Genomic DNA, 19,039 nt, shown 5'->3' with positions numbered 1-19,039 from the left:
TCCACAGTTTGGAAACACTGTCCTATGGGGAGAGTCCGAAAGAACTGGGCATGTTTAGCCTTGAGAAGACTGGTGGGGGAACATGATATTACTCTATGAGTACCTCAAAGGCTGTCACTAAGAAGGTCAAGATCTCTTCTCGCTGCCAGAGTGGATGACATGGAATAATCAATTCAAGTTGCAACAACCCAGATTCAGGCTGGATATCAGGTAAGGTTTTCTCACTATCAGAGCAATAGGACAGTGGAACCAGCTGCCTGGAGAGGTGGTCGGCTCTCCCACAAAAGAGACATTCAAAAAGAAACTGGAAAGTCATCTGAGTGGGATGGTGTTAATTGGTGTCCTGCTCCCACAGGAGGTAGGCCTTCTTGGCCCCTTCCAGCTCTGCTCTTCTATGATTCTATCATTCAAGGGCACCCTGAGCATTCTGGTCTGGGGGGCAATGGCAAGTTCCTGGGACTGAATTGGTCTTGGAGTCAGGGAAAATCACCCCAGTGCCTCTGCGGAGGAATTTGCTGAACCCCATACCCTCTCTGACATACAGAATATCACTTCTTTCCGCAGTCCTTCCTACAGAGTTTATACACAGGGAGATGACCATTTCCCACCGTCTCTCTTCATTGCACAGGCTTCCCCAGTGCCCTCACTATCTAGCTCCTCTTTTAAATCCAGCCGAGGGATACCCCGCCCCCTTTCCAACATAAGAAATGAAAGGCCGCTCGCTTTCAGCAAAAGAGGAGGGACGTGAGCCCGCTCAGTCCGTAAACTTTCAGGTCAGCCTCCTTCCCAACGCGCCCTTCGGAGCACGCTCAGCCGGCGCGCCAGCAGCTCCCAGTTTCCTGCTGCTGGGCTTGCACGGCGATGAAGCAACAGCCCGGTCCGGAATGCTGAGCGCGTCGGCTGACCCTGGCGCGTCTTCAGAAACATGGGACATCCGCTGCTGCAAGTAAGCGCCGTCGGCAGCCTGACGCAGCCCAAGTAAGCGCCCGCCGCTGCAAGGGCCGCGGAGCTTCTTTCTCCCTCTTTCGCCGGCGCTGTGCGGGGACGGCTGTTCGGGAGGCGGTCGCGCGCTCTGAGGCAGCCGCGGGGAAGGCGCGCTCGCCTACTCGGCTCCGCCAAGTTGCAAGAGGGAGCAGAGCAACGGGCACCCTCCTGTTTGCGAAGCGGAGGAAGGCCGGGAAAACTGCGCAGGGGGGAGGACACTTTGTGCAAGAATGCGAGGAAGGAAGGGGAGGTAGCAAGTGCGTGGCTAGTCCTCAAGATCGCGGGCAGGAGACCCTCAAGCTCCCTTGCTTGTCAGGACTAAGAAGACCTGGGCACGCTGCGCTAAGACCCAGTGGCAGAAAGGCCCGGCTCAGCACCACCCAGGCAGGAATGGGTGTGAATCACATACCTGCCGGAAACCCTGCAGACCTGCCATAGAGGGGTGGGGTGGAAAAATGTGTATCCTGGTCGGTTTCTAGCTTTAAAAAAGCAAATGCCCCCAACCTAACACCTTCCAGGTGGGTTGGGTTAAAACTCGCAGCATTCTCATGGCAGCACCTGTTTGAGGATGCTGGAAGTCATTGTCTAACACGCTTGAAAGACTCCAGGTTGCAGAAGGCTGAACTTAACCCCTCCCCTCCCCCATCAATAAGAAGTATAAATAACTTAGTCCTTAGAAGGACCGTAGAGGGAGGGAATAATAGGAAGTGCACTGAGCTTTGTGTGGAGTTGTTCTTTCCACCCTAAGCTTGTCCTGTTAGGCTGTCCACATGGGCAAGAGGTAGCCAGGTTTGAGCTTTGATGCCTTAAGAAGTAATCCATGACACTCCTCTGATTTTTAAAATCTACCCATTCTGTTCTAGAATTGTGGCAGTAGCACTAAGGGAAATGATTGCAAAATTTAAGGGAACCACATCTATGCAAGTTTGCAATTTGGCCGGGGTTAAATATAAGAATTGTGCAACATCTTGCCCTTTTGTACCACCTTATCGGTAACCAATAACAACAGCTAATTATTAAAACCCACTTTGCCTGCATGTGGGAGCCCTGTGCCAGGTGTTAACTTCTCAGAATCCGATCCTCATTTTAAAATGTGATTTCCGTCAGCATGCCAAGCCGCAGTTTTGGTTCTCTGGGAACATCGGAAGCTGCTCTACACGGATGGAGACAGCTGGTCTAGCTAGCTCAGTACTGTCAACACTGGCTCTCTGGGCTTCCAGGCAGGAGTTTGGAGATGTCGGGGACTGAACCTAGACTCGTCTACATGCAAAGCAAGGTCTCTACCACTGAGCTAGGACCACTCCCCATTGATGGACGGCAGATTCCCATGTGCAAAGGGCAGTCAGCCCCGGAGACACCCCAGCACCTGCCCTAGCCTTATAAGAGGCACAGGAACAAGCACTCAAGGTCCAGTTGTCTCTCCCTCTGTGCACCCACCACAAACTGCAGTGCTGTAGCTTAGCTATTCTCTGCATGTGCCACATTTGGTATAGGTGCCAAATACAAGGCAACAGACTTAAGGATCCCTCCCCTTGTGCAGAAAACCCTTCTGTGCAATGGGAAGTGGGGCAGATTCCGTAAGGAGGAAACAGGAGTGGGCTTGTAAATGGAGGAGTGGCATGGAAGAGGCCCCAGGAGGGAAAGGGCAGAGGTGAGTATCCAGTGGAAGTGAATGATGTGGGGATGGAGCATGGAAAGGAGGGCCCTTCTTGGGAAGGAGGGGTAAACCTGCCCCAGGAAGCCCCGCCATCCCCTTCTTTTCGGCACCTTTTGCTGCTTATGCTATCATTGTCCTGACACAGTCTTCCCAACTTTCAGAGCTTGATGGGAGACCCCCAAATTGATTTTCTTGAAGTTGGAGATGCCCTTCGTTTCCCATTTTCTGAGCTATCATCTATTTAATTAGGATGCATTTCAAGGAGGCTGATATAATAATAAGCAGTATTAATGTGGCATATTCCTTAAGTGTTCAACACATTTTGCACATTTTCTTGTCCATTTTTCTGGACACAGGGCACTGCTATGATGTTGCCCTAATAACGCTTCTATTCTCCATGAACCGTTTCCCTGGGGTCAGATTGTTATGACAAGTTTCTGGGGAGAAGTTGCTTCTCACTGCATGGTATCACACAGGGAATCACAGTAAGCTAAAATGTGGCTGAGAAGCATTTGTCAGATCATTAGTGGAAGACTTTTTTGGCCACATTTTATGCAGAAGAAGAGATCTGCCCAGATCTAGGCCACAAGTCTTGGCTAGATAAAATTTTATGTATTGCTTCTGGTAAAAAAAAAAGTTAGCTTGAAAATATGTTGAATGCACATATCCCTCACCATGTCGGATATGTAGTCTGGACTTCTAATTATCTACTTGCTGCCCTTCATCAAATGGGAAGTAATTAGTTAGTTCTTTTGATTCTCCTCTCCCACTTTTCTCTATGTTATGTTCACTATGTTATGAACTGCTAACTTAGGTTTGTAGGGAGAGGTAGCTTAGTAATTTGTATGGATTTGCTTTATAAAGTTAATGTAGTTTAAAATCTGCAGCTAGAAATACACTTTTAGAACCATATTCTTAAAGGACAATTATGAAATTATTTGGTTCTGAAAGAGCATAAAATGTGAATTCATTTGACCAGATTAAGTGGTGGCTTTCACAAGATCAGTTTCTTTTAATAAAGAAATATGAAAAGTGTTGATTCTAGAGAACTGTTTATGATATACGGCATATTCTATGCCGTAAAGAGTTCCAAGCAATTGTTTTCAGCACATAGTACTGGTTGAGAATTGTATTGATTTGCTAGATGAACCTATTTATTGGGACATTGTCATCAAAAGTTAATCATACAATACATATGTATAAAAGTGAGAAAATACCATTGTAAAACAATAAGAAGTGGTAAAAACAAGACAGACGTATTGGTTTAAATCACCAAGAAAAGTACTGATTGGTACCCAAAGGATGACCAGGTTGGCACCAGTTGTATCTGCACGGATCTTTTGCAAACAAAACCGCAACTGAGGTGGCTTTTTCCCTGGCTGTCCTTCAGCAAGTAGAAGACATCTTGAGAAAAGCCTCATCTGCAGTTCCTAGAATGTAAGCAGGCTGATTTGGGGACAGGTGTCCCTTTAGGTATTTTGCTGCCAGGACATTGAGGGCTTTACAGCTAAGCACAAGTCCCTTCCAAGGCCTGGAAGGAAATTGGCAACCAGTGCAGCTCCCTTAGGCGTGGCCTGCTTTGACCCCATCTGGCTGTGCCCTGGACCATTCTCCTAGCCGCATTCTGCACTTGCTGAAGCATTCCAGTCTTCCAGACAACTAGTGCATTACAGTAGTCCAGTCGAGTTTTCCAGCACATGCAGCACAGCAGCCGGACTATTTCTATCCAGGATGCTAAAGCCAAATGAAATTGCGATGTTTCTGCAATTTCCAGCAGAAGGCTGGTACAGGACTGGGGTTCATAATGATTTCCCCTTAATAGGTTTCCCACTGCAAACTGCCACCCAACTCCCCCTTTTTTGCCATGGGGAACAAATAGACAAATGCCTTTGCCTTCTTTCCTTGGGACATTTAGTGGCAGGAAATGTCAGAGGAAAAGCTCCTTGTGCCATGTGAATATTTCAATATCAATTGTAACTTCTGCATCTGGTAAAAGTTTTTTAAAAGTGGGGGAGAAGTGTCTGATAAAAAGGCACATAGGAAGAGTTTGGCCTTTATCTGGTTGTGTCTGATATTTGTGTGTAAAACTTATCCGTGGAACCTAGTCTAGTGGCTGGAAACCGCAAGAAAGCCTCCCAGTCCACTGCTCAGTGTAGTGTTTACGTTAAGATGGCAGGATTTACAGTTCTGCAGTTTTTATCCCATGATAAATCTTTGTCTCATTTATTATTCCTTTAGTTTTGCCATACACAGAGTTGGTTCCTTTCCTCATTGCCTTGATGTGCAGATACTCAGCCCATGGGAGGTCATAATAGTTATTTGCTGGTAGGTAAAAGTCACCCATCCATTCAAAAACCCCTCAAAGAACACTTGTAGGTTGATTACTATAAATGGAGAATAATTGTTCTCCTGATTCTTGGCTTGGCTGGTGTTTTGTTTCCCACAGCCATCCAAGAGAAAGAGGCATATGCCCCCTGGGAGTCTCAAGAGTTTCTGCCCTCAGTACAGAATATTCTGATCTATTTTTCTGTGTGCCACTGGTTTACAGGAAGTCTTGACCATCTTAATCTGGGGAAGTATAAATAGCCTTGGGCAATGCCAAGGAACTGAACAGCTTGTCCAAGATCAACAGCTTGTCCAAGATCAATGTTAAGAATGGCTGGAGTTGAAATTCAGCAGCCTCCCCCAACCAAGAGACCTCCGTGTGTTTCGGACTTAAATAGTCATCAGCCCCAGGTAGCAAATGGTCAAGAATGCTAGGATTTGGAGGCAAAATCATTTGAATGGTACCAGGTTGGGGAAGACTGCATGACAGGACAGGAAAAAGAATCTTGATACGTTTTGTAATTAAGCAACATGGGACTTCTCTTAACTGGAATTTCTGCACATTACAATCCTAAGGTAGTATTTTTATAGCTTATTAAGGAAGAACTGCAGTGTGTTCTTTTTGGGTGTTCCCATATTACCCACTTATGACAACTTCCTAGTATTATTCAAGATGTTTATATATAATGGAGAAATTTTCCGATGAGTCTATCCTTTAAAACCAAGATCTCTTCTTGTTGATACCAGAGTGTAGGACACGGAATAATCAACTCAAGTTGCGACAGCCCAGATTCAGGCTGGACATCAGGAAAAGCTTCCTCCCTGTCAGAGCAATGCGCCTGTGGAACCAGCTGCCTGGAGAGGTGGTGGGCTTTCCCACACTGAAGACCTTCGGAAAGAAGCTGGACAGCCATCTGAGTGAGCTGGTGTAACTTGGTGTCCTGCATCAGCAGTGGGGTGGACCCAAAGGCCTTCATGGCCCTTTCCAACTCTAGTATTCTATGGTTCTAAGATGAATCCAGTGTCTTTTAAAACCAGGTGAGTGGAACCTTGTCTGGGCAAGCTCATGGGTGCCTCCATGCCAGCAGTGGACAGCCATCTGGCCTCACCCACACTCACCACCACAGACATGGCGCTTCTCCCCCTGCCACACTGTGGCATTTTAAAGCTTAACTGTGGGAGGGGAGTTGAGGGGAGGTTCAGGGCACTGGCTGGAGAGCTGAGGCTTCTCTCTAGCATTCCCCCCCACAAAAATACCAAGCTCACATGCTGGCACAAGGCTTTACAGGGGTGATGGGGTGGTGGTCATCACAGCACTGGAGAGGAGTGGGTTAACCCTTCCCTTCCCAGCAGCAACCCTCCTTAGCGCACACCTTCTGTGCTGCAATTAGGTCTCCACTGCCTTTTCTTTTAAAACAGCTGCAGTGCAAGATGGAGGAGGGAATCTCTCATCTGCAGTCTGGCTAGCAGTGATGGAAGTTGCAGTCGAACACGTCTGGAGCGTAGCATATTGGGAGTGGTTGGTTTGGAAGTTTGGTTTGGCTTAGTCCTAATCTCACTCATTTTTACAATAGCCCTGTTTTGTACATTAGCTTTGACTCCTTTTCCCAGACCAGTTATCAGTCCACGTCTGGGATGAGCAAGACTTTGAATCAGGCTCTTTCCAGTGAATGGGGCATCTTGGCCAATGGATCTCTCTCACCCTGGCAAACAGTGGACCATGTTTACCCATTGCCATGACCCTAAATACTCGCAATAATGCAGAGCGTATTTCCACAGTCTTATGGAGGATCCACGTTTCCCTTCCCACCTGCCATTGAAACTATCACCATAAACGTGACAGTAAACAATGACCCAGACCTTGCACTGGCACAAATATCTTTGTTTGTGGAAGGGCCAGGCGATTAGGGAGAACTGTGATTCTCCAGCAGCTCTTTAGCTGAACCCAGTCTTTTTTCCAGTTCTGGAAATTTCCTAGTATATTCCCAAAGAAAGTTATTGATGATAGCTTAAAGTTACCGGGGCTGTCTCTGGCACAAGTGCAGAATTACAAAAGGCACAGCTGAGTGACTCTCTTCTTTTGTACTCCTTCAACATATGTTAACACAGCCTTCTCTGATCTAGTACCCTCCAGATATGTTGGACTCCAATTCTCATAAGCCCCAAGCAGAATGGCCAGTGTCTGGGAACTATGGGCTTTGGACTGCTAAACATCCAAAAGCATTGGAAGTTTCCCTTCATGGCTCTTTGAGGTCCTGTTTCTGAGTTGGGTGCTGGACAGTTCTTCAACAAAACCATACACTAATTATTGTTTTCAAGATTTATACACCATTCAGTTTTCTGGTGTGGAGAATTTTTAGCAGTGACCAATAAAAATAGAACAGGTAAAAGAAAAAAACAGATGTTAAAAGTAGAATCATTAAAATCATAGCTGGTTGGTTCAGGAGGGCTTCCTGAAATAAAAGCATTTTCAGGAGATGCCACAAACAATGCAGCGCCAGTGCCTGCCTGACCTCCAGAGGCAAGGCATGCTGGAGGAATGGAGCCACCATACTGAAGTCCGTTCTCTTGGTGGATCTCAGTCAGGCCAAGTGAAGCCACCAGGAGACTGTCCTCAAATGACCTGGGAGAAGGAGAAGGCACTCTCTCTGGGATCCTGGCCCCCAAGTTGCTCAGGGCTTTGTGCACTAGTGCCAAAACCTTAAAGTGAACTGGCCAGTGCAGTTCCCTCAGCAGGGTTGTTGTACGCAGCTCTTCACGATACCCAAATCACTGCATTCTTCCAGACCAGCCCTGAGGGCTGCTCTGTACAGAGCGCATTGCCGTAGTCTTGAGGTCACTAGCACCCATCCCACTGTACCCAAGTGCATGATTGCATGTTACGGCCATAAAAAATGTCATGTTCTGCAGCTTAATGGGACCTTTCCTCTGTGTGAGCTACGCAACCACATACATGTGCTTAAAAATGCCCTCAAGGTACCTAGCTCATTTGAGGGCTCGTTTTACTCATAATTGTATCAAGCTACATTAGGAAGGATGGTGGCTAGAAACTAATCAAGTGCTATAAATAAATTATAATTTTGGGCTTTTAAGAGAAAAATTCAACAATGCACTGCATGTGTAAATCTCTGAGCAAGATCGTTGACTTTTTTTATTAGCAGTCCAGACCTTTTCCAGAATCAAGGACAGGTAAAACTGGTTTTCTTCTTCATGACATGATCTTCAGTAACATATCCATGCTGTTTGAAAAGTCAGATCATAAACACTCACCATGTCTGGGACCTGCGACCCCCTTGCCCTGAGTTCGGCACTGCAGCCAGCCAAGCCTTTTGCAAAGGCACACCATTTTTGCCAATCAAAGATCATTCTAAAGATTTTTTGGTCTTCTCCAAAACTTGGGGCTTCTTGAAACCTACTGATGACTGCATCTGCTGTGTCTTTCGTATTTTGTAAAACCTGAAAACTGAGCCAGTTGCAGATTTGCAATCCTAACACATGTCTTCCAATCAGTGACTCCTCTTGAGACGAGTGGCCAACAGGAAGGGCTCTGCTGGATCTGACCAAAGGCGGATCTAGCCCCACATCCTGGTCCAACCAGGGCCGGTCAGATGCCCCTAGGAAGCGCCCAACTGTGTGTGATACCTGTTTAACAGCATCTAAGTTGCTGACTGTTGCTTTATTGTGGAAGGAAATCACCTTGTTTTAACTATGCCAATGTTAGATTGTTGTGAGAAAAGCTACAAAGCATCTTGTGGCTCCTTAAAGATTCACAAGTTCATTGTGGGTTAAGGCTTTTGGATGCTGCATGAAGATGTGTTTTGATTTGTCTGTCCTCAGTCTCCCACTGTCAGCTTCCTTGGATGACCCAGTGGGGTTGTAGCATTGTGTAAGGAGGAGGGGAAAGAAATCGCTATCTACTTTAACCATGCCATGTACAACTTTCTGCAATACTATGCTGTTCCTCTCTAAAGACCAGCAACGTAAGCTTTCCTAGTGGAGGAGTTGTTCCAGCCCTTTGACCATTTTGGCTGCCCCTTTCTGCACATTTTCTAGTCTTCCCGAGGTGCAGTGACCAGAATTGTACACAGGATTCCCAGGATGGTTACAGCATAGATTCATATATAAGTGTTACAATAGGGGCACTTTCATTATTACTTTCCTATTGATCCCCAACATAGAATTTGCCTTCTCAAAGCAGCCACACTGGGCTGACATTTCCACTGACCTCTCCAACCAAAGCACAGCTGGCCACCACTCCTTTCTTGTGCATCCACCACTGGCTCAGACCACATCAATGTATGTTTGAACTGTGGCTTTATGTTGTTGGGGTCTGAGCTGACCTGGGCTGACCCAGAAAATGATTTGTGAGTTGTGGTTATAGCTCAGTGGAAATGTCAGCTTGGTGCACTATGAAAGGGGAATTCTACAGGACTGGCCCTCACTAGGAAATAACCTCTTCCCCTAAACTCACCAGGATGTATTTCTGTGTAAATATATCTCAGAGGGGTAGTTGTATTAGTCAGCTGCAGAAAACAGCAGCAACAAAGAGCCTTTAGCATCTTAAAAAGAAATAGATGCATTCTGGCATAAGATTTCATGAGCATCTAATGTATATGATGGCATGTCTACAAAATCTTAAACCAGAAGAAAAGTGTCAGGGAGCTAACCTAGCCATGTTTAGACAGAAAAAGTGCTGCTGTCTAAAATCCCCAGCAAGCTGCAAAATATTTCGGTTAGAGTTATTATTTTGGATTGCATGTAGCATGCAATTTGTTCCTTTTGTGCTCAGGAAATCCCATCTCAGAGTGTCAGTCAGGAAAAAAGATGGGTTTTGGTTCATCTTTCTGTTGCTTAAGCAGTTTAAGATAAAGTTGGGCGGAGGGAAGAAGCTGGCCAGGCTGTGCTTCACATCTACTCATTTGCACTCCTCCTGTGCTGTTTAAACAAAACCACTGAATTTCTGTTGTGCACTTTTGCAAACTTTCTTTGATAGCAAACCATAAAGGTGAATTGTACAAGAAGAGCAAACCAGAGCCCTTTCTTTATTCTGTGCTGCTGTCTGTGTGGCATTACAGGAATGTGTTTGATCACTCTTAGAGCTACAAAAGTGAGTCAAAGACTGTACTTCCTCCTAGCATGTACATTTTTCTTGTGGACAGGAAATTGTGGGTTGCATTTCCATTTCTGAAGCTTAGATGGAAGAAGCAAATGCATTGCTCAAGGGAGATGGGAATGGGTAGAAAGATGAGAAAATGCAGCTTGTGTGCTGGTGTTGAAGGCCCTGCATCTTCAGCCTTCACTGCCAAGGACTTGTGAGCTGAGGTTGCTTCCTTATACAAGGAAAAATCACATGGAGGAGAGCTGCACTTGATCAGATGGGTGACCCAGCTTCCATGTTCTTTGAATTACATGGTGGAGAAGAGGGCTGTCTTCGTGGTTTCACAGCACAGGGCCTGCTGCTATTCCTGAGATGAGATGAGATGAGATTGAGCAAAAAGTATGCCTGCAAAGGGATGGAAAATTCTGCCTTCGTATGAGAGAGAGAGAAACAGAGAGAGAGAGAAGCAGGAGGGGGAGAGTCTGGCCCACGGTCACTTTTCATTGTTCCCCTCCTAAGATAGTGCAGGAGTAAATGATATATAGAAGAACAAAGTGGGCAATGTAAGGCTTTCAGGGCACATGTGCCCACCCTGCCCCTCAGCACTGCAGCACTCCAATTCCCATCAGCAACAACATCAATTGAGAACAAGCTCAATCTCACCTCCTTACTGGGGCATCACATTTTCTGATCATGTTCTGGACAGCATCTGCACCCTAAACATCAAGGGCTTTAAAGGTATCTGTACGTTTTTGCAAATAGTGCAGAAGCCAAGAGAGCACGCCAACTGTTCAGCTGCTAGCCATTATGACTGATGTTAATTATGTTGGGAGCAAGAGGCTCAGCTTAAATAATGTTATTCATTCATTGTAGATTGATGATTTCATTTTACATTTCTCACTTGTCTACATAAACTGCACTCAAAGCAGCATAGAAAATAATATCAACACTAACACTCTTGATTGAGAAAACAAAATGGTATCCTGAATGTCACAAAAATTCTATACAACGCAAACAGAAACTACTTATAAATTAAAGAACCCATGTATTAGTTACTAAGTAATAATACTAATTATTCAATAATACTAAAATTTTTCATACTAAATTTTAGTATAACATCACTGACAAATAATGGGAAAAATTATACTTCATTTTAATGACTTGGATGTGCTTGTTTTTGCCACAAAGAAAATAAAAATGTGTTACTGCCGACAGTTGCAAGCACATTTCTGATTCTGCAGCTATTTCATTCCTGTATTAAGCCTAAGTGATTGCTATTCCCTGCAATCTGAACCCATTCAAATGAGACCTCTTTGGCTTTAAAACAAATTAATCAGCTCTGTAAGGCTCTGAATTAAAATGAATGAACACTGTACGTTGTCACAGACGTCTCTCCTTTAAATGAAACAAAGGAAGGAGGATCCTACAATTTCATTGTAATCATAGGAGTAAACCCCTGGATGATTCTCATGGAACTTTGGGGTTCTGGGGAACACAGTTTGAATGCCGTGGTCTTAGATCAACCATCCACTGGGGATTGTGGGAATTGCAATCCAATTTATTTAGAGGGCACAAGCTTGGGGAAGGCTAAATAGATCTACTGCTCAGCTGTGGTCTGTAGAAAACCTGTTGCATAGTCTAGCCAGGCAGTTGACACCATCATCGTCATCATCATCATCATCATCAATTATATTAATATACTGCCTGTAGCCAAAGTTCTTTGGGCAGTTTACAATATTGAAGTCACGCCTCCAGATTTCAACCAGGCCCAACCCTGCTTAGCTTCCAAGATTAGGCAGGATCAGGCACTTCAGGCTAGACACACGGCCGCTCTATAGTTTGCTACAAGAATCAGTGGTGAAGTGAATCTGACCTACTTCAAAAGATAGTAAAAGTTTCTAGTGTGTGTTTTTTAAAAGATTTGTTCCACAGAAAGAGCAGCCTGTGAGTCCCTCTGTACTGTTAATGCAGCAGTTTAGCTATTCAGTATCAGCCGTTCATGGCATTGGGCTGTTTACTCATGACTGGCCCAGGGCCTGTTTTCCTCCCCCGTGGAGTGTGTGTATGGCGAGGCTGGCAGGGGTTTGGTTCCACAGCAGTTTGCACTGACTAAGTCTGAACACAATTATGCTGAAGGGTACAAAAATTCTTTTTTTGACTTCCAGCCTGTTACGCCAGCTATAATCTTAAGAAACTTAAAAAAACACACCAGTGTGCATGCATGTGCGCACATGTGCACACACCAAACTGCCTGCAATTGTGTGGTTGATGCAGTGTCATGCGCAGGCTTAAAAATTAGCCCTTTCCAGGTAATTGCAGCCTTCCCCAAATGAGCATCCTCCAGATGTTTTGGACAACTGCCAGCTTTCCTCACTGCCTGCTAGCTGAGCTTGATCAGAGGGTTTTTTTTAATGTTCTATTATTATATTTCTATCCCTTATTTTTCCCTCTCGCAAGGACCCCTGGGGAGCTCACTACAACAAAGTCTTTTCATATGCAGCATTTTTCTGGCCTGGAGCATTTTCAGCTGACCCCAAAGGCAACTGAGACAGCGCAACTGAGACAGCGCCACTGAAGCTCTCAGCTACTGGGTTCAAAAACATTGCCGCAACAACTGTGCCCATGGTCCTTGGCTGAAAGCATTACTCTCAGGCCAAAGGATATTGGCATAACATGGCTTAATCTTTTACCCTGAAAGACTGATTTATGTGCTGCCTTTCAGGGAAAACTTGCCCACAGTGCCTGACAAGTGACTGAGCAAATTTCCCACACTTATTATTTTATTTATTTATTAAAAGCTTTTATACTCCGTCCTATTATATAAAAATCTCAGGACAGCTTACAATGCTTTAAAAGGACAATTTAAAAGACAACAATTTCCAATTAATAAATTGAAAACAAAACAATGTATAAAATAAAACAATAAACAGTAAATCACAAACGTTACAAACTACTAATTTTAAAATGCCGTTTAAATAAAAAGGTTTTGACCTGACACTGAAAAAAGTATAGGCTTGGTGCCAGGTGAACCTCTCTGGGAAGTACATTCCAGAGTCTGGGCACCACTGCAGGGAAGGCTCTACTCCGAGTTGATGACCTTTTTACCTCTTTTAGAGAGTGTTCCCGGAGCAAGGCTCCTCCTGCAGATCTTAAGGGGTGTGAGGGCATATAAGGAAGAAGACATTCCTTCAGATATCCTGGTCCCAAGCTATTGCTGAATGTAACATGCAACCCCAAAACATTTCTATCCCGAGCCCTCCTCTTCCCTCCTTTCGGCAATAAGGCTGATGGCTGTGAAAGAGGTGGATGGGGGAGCCAGAGAGAAGCAGGGCTATCCACCTCCCCTTCCCCTGAAAAATTCCTCAGAAGCAGGATTCTGGTAACTACAGATTTAGGGTGTGCTCCTGCGCATGTCCAGGTGTGCTGGCTGGGGAATTCTGGGAGCTTGTAGAAGCTTTCTGTGTCTAAATGTGCATAGGACTGCATCCTTAGTCACTTACCCCTGCAGTTTTGGTACAGGCATCATCCTGTAAACAAAGGCCTTTAAAAACTGTGACTCTTCTCTCAAGGAACAGATCAGCTCAGTATCAAAGCAGGGAAGGCTATAATAAGGGCAGGTACTAGCTATTTAATTATTTAACTTTGCAGTGTTGCATATGGTATAAAGTATTGGTGGAACGGAGAAATAATGAGAGGTCCTAAGACAGAAACGGAATCTCTTCCAACTTGACACCAAGTTAGATTTCCACAGTTGGGTGGGGTTGAAAGCGAAAGGAGTGAAGCCAAAGGCACAAGAGCCACTGCCAAGGTACACAAAGAGCCTGCAAAGGGCCCAGGTGAACGACTTCGTTAAATCTATTCCGCCTGCCTTTCAACAGATTGTCAGGCATCTTCCATTCTGTCCTCTGCACTTTCATGGGCTCTGCATGTGCGCCCTCAAGATGTTACAAGGATTTCACTCTTGTGTAACATCCCTGAAAGGTGGTGGTTGTTTTTTAATCCACAAGTTCATGGAAAAAAGCTGGTCTGCTGTGGAATCTACAGATCAGATTCCTGGAAATCAAACTTGAGTTCATTGTGCATTTTTATACTTTCTTTAGTCCTTGCTAGCTCAAAGCAATGAACTTGACAAAAACCACCTTTTTTGTTATAAGCTAACCAGAACAGGACGAGATTATCACTTTGGAGCACCATACAAACTCTTTGATCCTGATCCAGAACTGCTAGATAACAGCTTGCAGCTAAGTCCTGTGTGTTCTCCCATTGATCTTCCCAACAATCCGAGAAGAAAGTTACATTGCAATCATGTAATTTTTAATAAGTAATAGCAATAAGTAATAATTACTTATTATTATTACATAGTAATAAGCACTATTAAACATTTCCTGCAGCATAGTATCACTTGGGCTTCAGGTTCCCTGATCAAAAATGACAAGATATACTCCCATGGTTATGCTGCCTGCCACCTCTTCAAAATCTGTTTTCTTTTTGTTGGTTGGTTGGTTGGTTGGTTGGTTTTGTTTTAATGGATGAATTATTTCTATATCGTCCATCTATACTATTCTATATAATAATGGATGAATTATTACTTGGACTATTGACCGCAGTGGGGCCTATTTCTGAGTATACATGTGGTATTGTGCTTTTGGTGAATCTCATATAAGTGCAATGTATTAAACCAAGCTCTCATTTCTTTTCAGCTATTGGATCTCAGGAAGGAAGACAGTTTAATCATCAAATGCAATGAATGGCTAGGATGTTATATCCTGTTTATAAGGCTGCAGTGGCACCATCGTTTGAAATAGGTTATTAACTAGATGAGCCTTGCTGTCTTCCAGACTTACAGGGTTATGTTTTTCCCAGACCTCTGTAGTCCAACATGAATTACAGAGCTGTTTTCTCACTTCCCGGCCCTCCACAGGACAAGAGTGCAATGTTTCATCACCACCTAATATTCCTCATTGGAATGGTATTTGCATGTAGGGAAATGCATGCAATTCCTCGGTGTTCAATGGAAGACAGGAATGTAAACTATGATCACTGCAACTTTACTCGGGTTCCCTTTGTGCCTGAAACTGTCGTCATACTTTCTTTAAACTTCAATTACATCCGAGAAGTGAATGCTGCCTCCTTCCCATTACGAGAAAGATTGATGATTTTGTCACTTGGATCACAATTGGCTCCCCCTGTAATCATAAGAAGAGAAGCTTTTAGGAATGTATCAAATCTCATACAACTGGATTTAGGTGACAATAAAATGATTGTGTTGGACCAAGGTGCTTTTGTGGGACTGGTGAAGTTGCATAACCTTTTTCTATATTTAAATGGTTTTAATGAATCTATTTTGGAAGAGAATTACTTTCAAGATTTGGTCTCTTTGGAATGTTTGGATCTTCAGTACAATCAAATCACTAGGCTTCATCCTCATCCTCTATTTTACAGCATGAAAGCCTTGGAAATTCTGAAGTTGAAATTAAACCCCATTAAGACCATCTGTGAAGGAGATCTGGACAGCCTTCAGGGGAAAAGATTCTCATTGCTAGATCTCAATTCCAACCACTTATATAGAGAACCTTCAATGGACTGGGCATCCTGTGGAAATCCTTTTAAAAATATTCACATAGGCACATTGGATGTTGGTCGTAATGGATGGAATGTGCCTACAACTCAGCAATTCTCTGCAGCTATTCAAGGAACACCACTTCAGCATTTGAAGGTCTCATCTTCTTCAATTGGTATATCATTTGGGTATAATAATCTCCAGGATCCAGACAATAATACATTTGTAGGTCTTCGTAAGAGTGGCCTTCTAATCCTTGATATTTCACACAGCAATATTTTCTCTCTGAACCCCTATGTATATCAATATCTCAGTGATCTGCTGCTGCTTGATCTGAATGCAAACTCTATCAATCGAATTCGGAAAGAAGCATTTTTTGGTCTTCAAAACCTGCAATACTTAAACCTGTCATACAATCTGCTGGGTGAACTCCGTGATTATACCTTCAAGGGACTTCCTAATGTGGTTACTATAGATCTGGAACATAATCATATTGGGGTGATTCAAGAAGGCACATTCAAATATTTACCAAGACTTCAGACACTGAATCTCAGGGATAATGCCCTAGTAGTAATCCGGTCACTCCCAAATCTTGCCTCCATTCTTTTAGGTGACAACCGGCTACAATCCAGAGGCACTAACAGAATCTCAGCTATAAATGCCACAGACATTGACTTGGAGGAAAACAAGCTAGAAGACCTGGGCAATCTCTATGAACTACTCCACATTCCAGAGGTGCAGCGTATTTTTTTGAAAAACAATCGCTTTTCTTATTGCTACAAACGGAACAACGTAGCAGAAAACAATACACTAATCTACTTGGATCTTGGAGGTAATATATTAAGGCTTGTGTGGGAAAGTAATGCATGCTTAGATGTGTTCAAGGCACTTTCCAAGCTTCAAGTCCTCCATCTTAATAATAACTATCTCCGTTCCCTTCCAGAGGGTATCTTTATTGGCCTAGTCTCACTGATTAGGCTGAATTTGGCTTCTAACCAGCTGAGTTATATTTCTCACACTGCCTTCCCTCCAAGCCTGAGGAATCTTGACTTATCAGCTAACCACCTGCTTTATCCAGATCCTCAGGTCTTTGCAACTCTAGACTATCTAGATCTCACCTATAATCAATTTTACTGTGATTGCCTCTTAAGCAGCCTGCTTATGTGGCTAAACGAAACCAATGTCACCTTGGCTGGATCACCAAATGACATGTTCTGTTTTGGGCCTCCTGGTTTCACTGGTGCTCCTCTTCAAACATTAAATGTTGACGGTTGCAATGAAGAGAAGCTCTGGGAGTCTCTTCGGTTGTCACTCTTCATTTTTACCTGTGTTGCTCTGATGGTGTTCTTAGAGCTGGTGATCATCTTTACTCATTTTAGGGGAACTTGTTTTATCTGGTATAAGACTGTAACAAGAGTCTTCTTAAATGAGTTGGAGCACAAGCTGGATAAAGAGAAATATAGATATGATGCCTACCTGTGCTATAGCAGCAAGGACTTTGAGTGGGTCCAGAATTCCTTGATCAAGCACTTGGACTCCCAGTATTGTGAGAAGAACATGTTTGCTCTCTGTTTTGAAGAAAGAGATTTCCTACCTGGAGAGGACCATATCAGTAACATCCGCGATGCCATTTGGAACTGTAGGAAAACCATTTGCATCGTGACGAAGCATTTTCTCAAGGATGGCTGGTGTGTGGAGGCATTTAATTTTGCTCAGAGTAGGTATTTTTGCGAACTGAAGGATGTTCTCATTATGGTGGTAGCTGGGTCACTTTCTCAATATCAGCTAAGGAAATATAAGCCAATCAGAGCCTTTTTGCAAAGGGGACAGTACCTGAGGTGGCCCGAAGACCATCAGGACATGGAGTGGTTTCTCAATGTGCTTTCTCACAAAATAGTGAAGGACAAAGAGGTTAAGAAAAAACAGGAAGACTTGGAATTGGAAACTGTAAAGGTGTCTTAATTGGCAAGTTGGTTGCATGTCATTTCAGGGCATAAGCTAACTAGTTCTCCAAAGAATGTGTCATCCAGTTCTTCAAAGTGCTTAGTCCTAATCTAACTATCCCAGAGTCTGAAGGAGTCTATGTACAGTTGAATGCATTTGTCTTAAGGGCACTGAGCTGCATGTACCTGGATGAATTTAAATGTTTGCGGTTTGGTTCAAGGCTGAACCCTTAAGTCTACCTCATGTGAAGTCTGCAATTACAAATAAATACATGAATAAATGTGACAAATGAAGATGATAAAGGAATAAATAAGTAAAATGACTGCTGCGAGTGCCATGTGGTATAGCTGCTGCTAGTTCCTATGTGGTTCATTGTTGGTTTTGCCACCTGAAAGGAAATGGAAGCTCAACACATTTGGTTCTGCTTTGGCTTTCAAATCCACCTGCCTGGTCATGATGGGCAACTAGAAACTTTGCAGTCAGGTGAGTGGGTGAGCTGCCAGAAGGGGAGCAGGGTATGCAACTCAGCTGCACTTCTAGGCTGGGGACAGGGGAGATCACCTCACCTCTTTCCCAACCAGCTTACAACCCCAACAGACCAGTGGAGAGGAATGGCGTCTAAGCCCTGCTCTCTGCCTGTCACCATTGCACTGTATTTATATCCTGCCTTTCTCCCTCTTGCAAGGAGCCCAAGGTGGCTTACAAGGTTCCCCTCTAGCCTTTTGTATCTTCACAACAACCATGTGAGGTAGGTTAAGCTGGGAGGTAGTGACTGGCCCAGCATCACCCATGGGTGAGTTTCATGGCTGAATGGGACTCGAGCCCAAATCTCCCAAGTCCCTGTCCAGCAGTCTTACCCACAGTTCTCCAGGTGAAGCTCCATCCTAGGCACCCAGGATGGAAATCAACAATGGAGGAGAAGTCTTCTGTCTACTGCAAGCTTGCTGAGTTGCAGTATTCATGGAAATAAATACTGAGGCTGCTTTTGTTAAAGTGAAGCCAAGACCTTTTTTATCAGGTGAGAGGCATTTTCAGCAGTTCAAGTATTTTGATTTTACATTGTTTAATAATAATGCTGGAAACTTCAACATAGTTTTGAGCTGTTCCCTTTCAAATTACCCATCCAGGTATACCTGCAGTTACATTAGCAATGGGAAATATGAATGTTTGCATTTCTTAATTATGAAGTGACTGCTTTGGAAAGAAATGTATCTTCTGTTACAAGGCAGTTAAATTTTATTTAGCTAGATGGCAGTTGATTCTGTAATGAAAATTGTGAAAATTAGGTAGTGAGCATCTTTAGCCTGAAGGGGGTGCTGTAGGAATTCAAAAGCTGTCTGAATTTTACCAAGTATACATATGCAGCTGTTTACAAGAACTTTCATAGGCAAATTGGCTACAGAAAGACTGCTTTTGCTTTAGCTGAACTTTTCCTGTTGGCTGAATGGGGAAAGTGAGCTTCTCCAATTCC

General features: G+C 43.9%; 1 protein-coding gene across 1 annotated transcript; it reads left to right on the top strand.

Annotated features, from left to right (window-relative positions):
- The first annotated feature begins 5,894 nt into the window (after nucleotides 1-5,894).
- On the top strand, nucleotides 5,895-17,891 carry TLR5 (toll like receptor 5). Its single transcript, XM_044432500.1, has 2 exons — nucleotides 5,895-6,004; nucleotides 14,765-17,891. Exon 2 carries the CDS (start codon nucleotides 14,944-14,946, stop codon nucleotides 17,584-17,586), a length of 2,643 nt encoding a protein of 880 aa, XP_044288435.1. The 5' UTR covers nucleotides 5,895-6,004; nucleotides 14,765-14,943; the 3' UTR covers nucleotides 17,587-17,891.
- Nucleotides 17,892-19,039: the final 1,148 nt, after the last annotated feature.

Source organism: Varanus komodoensis, unplaced genomic scaffold (genome assembly GCF_004798865.1).
Source record: "Varanus komodoensis strain SLA01 unplaced genomic scaffold, ASM479886v1 scaffold1, whole genome shotgun sequence".
NCBI classification, from domain to species: Eukaryota; Metazoa; Chordata; class Lepidosauria; order Squamata; family Varanidae; genus Varanus; species Varanus komodoensis.
This window is presented reverse-complemented; position numbering and strand designations above follow the sequence as displayed.

Excerpts from the sequence above, each read along its gene's own strand:
- TLR5 (XM_044432500.1), top strand. The coding sequence starts at position 14,944 with ATGAATTACAGAGCTGTTTTCTCACTTCCCGGCCCTCCACAGGACAAG.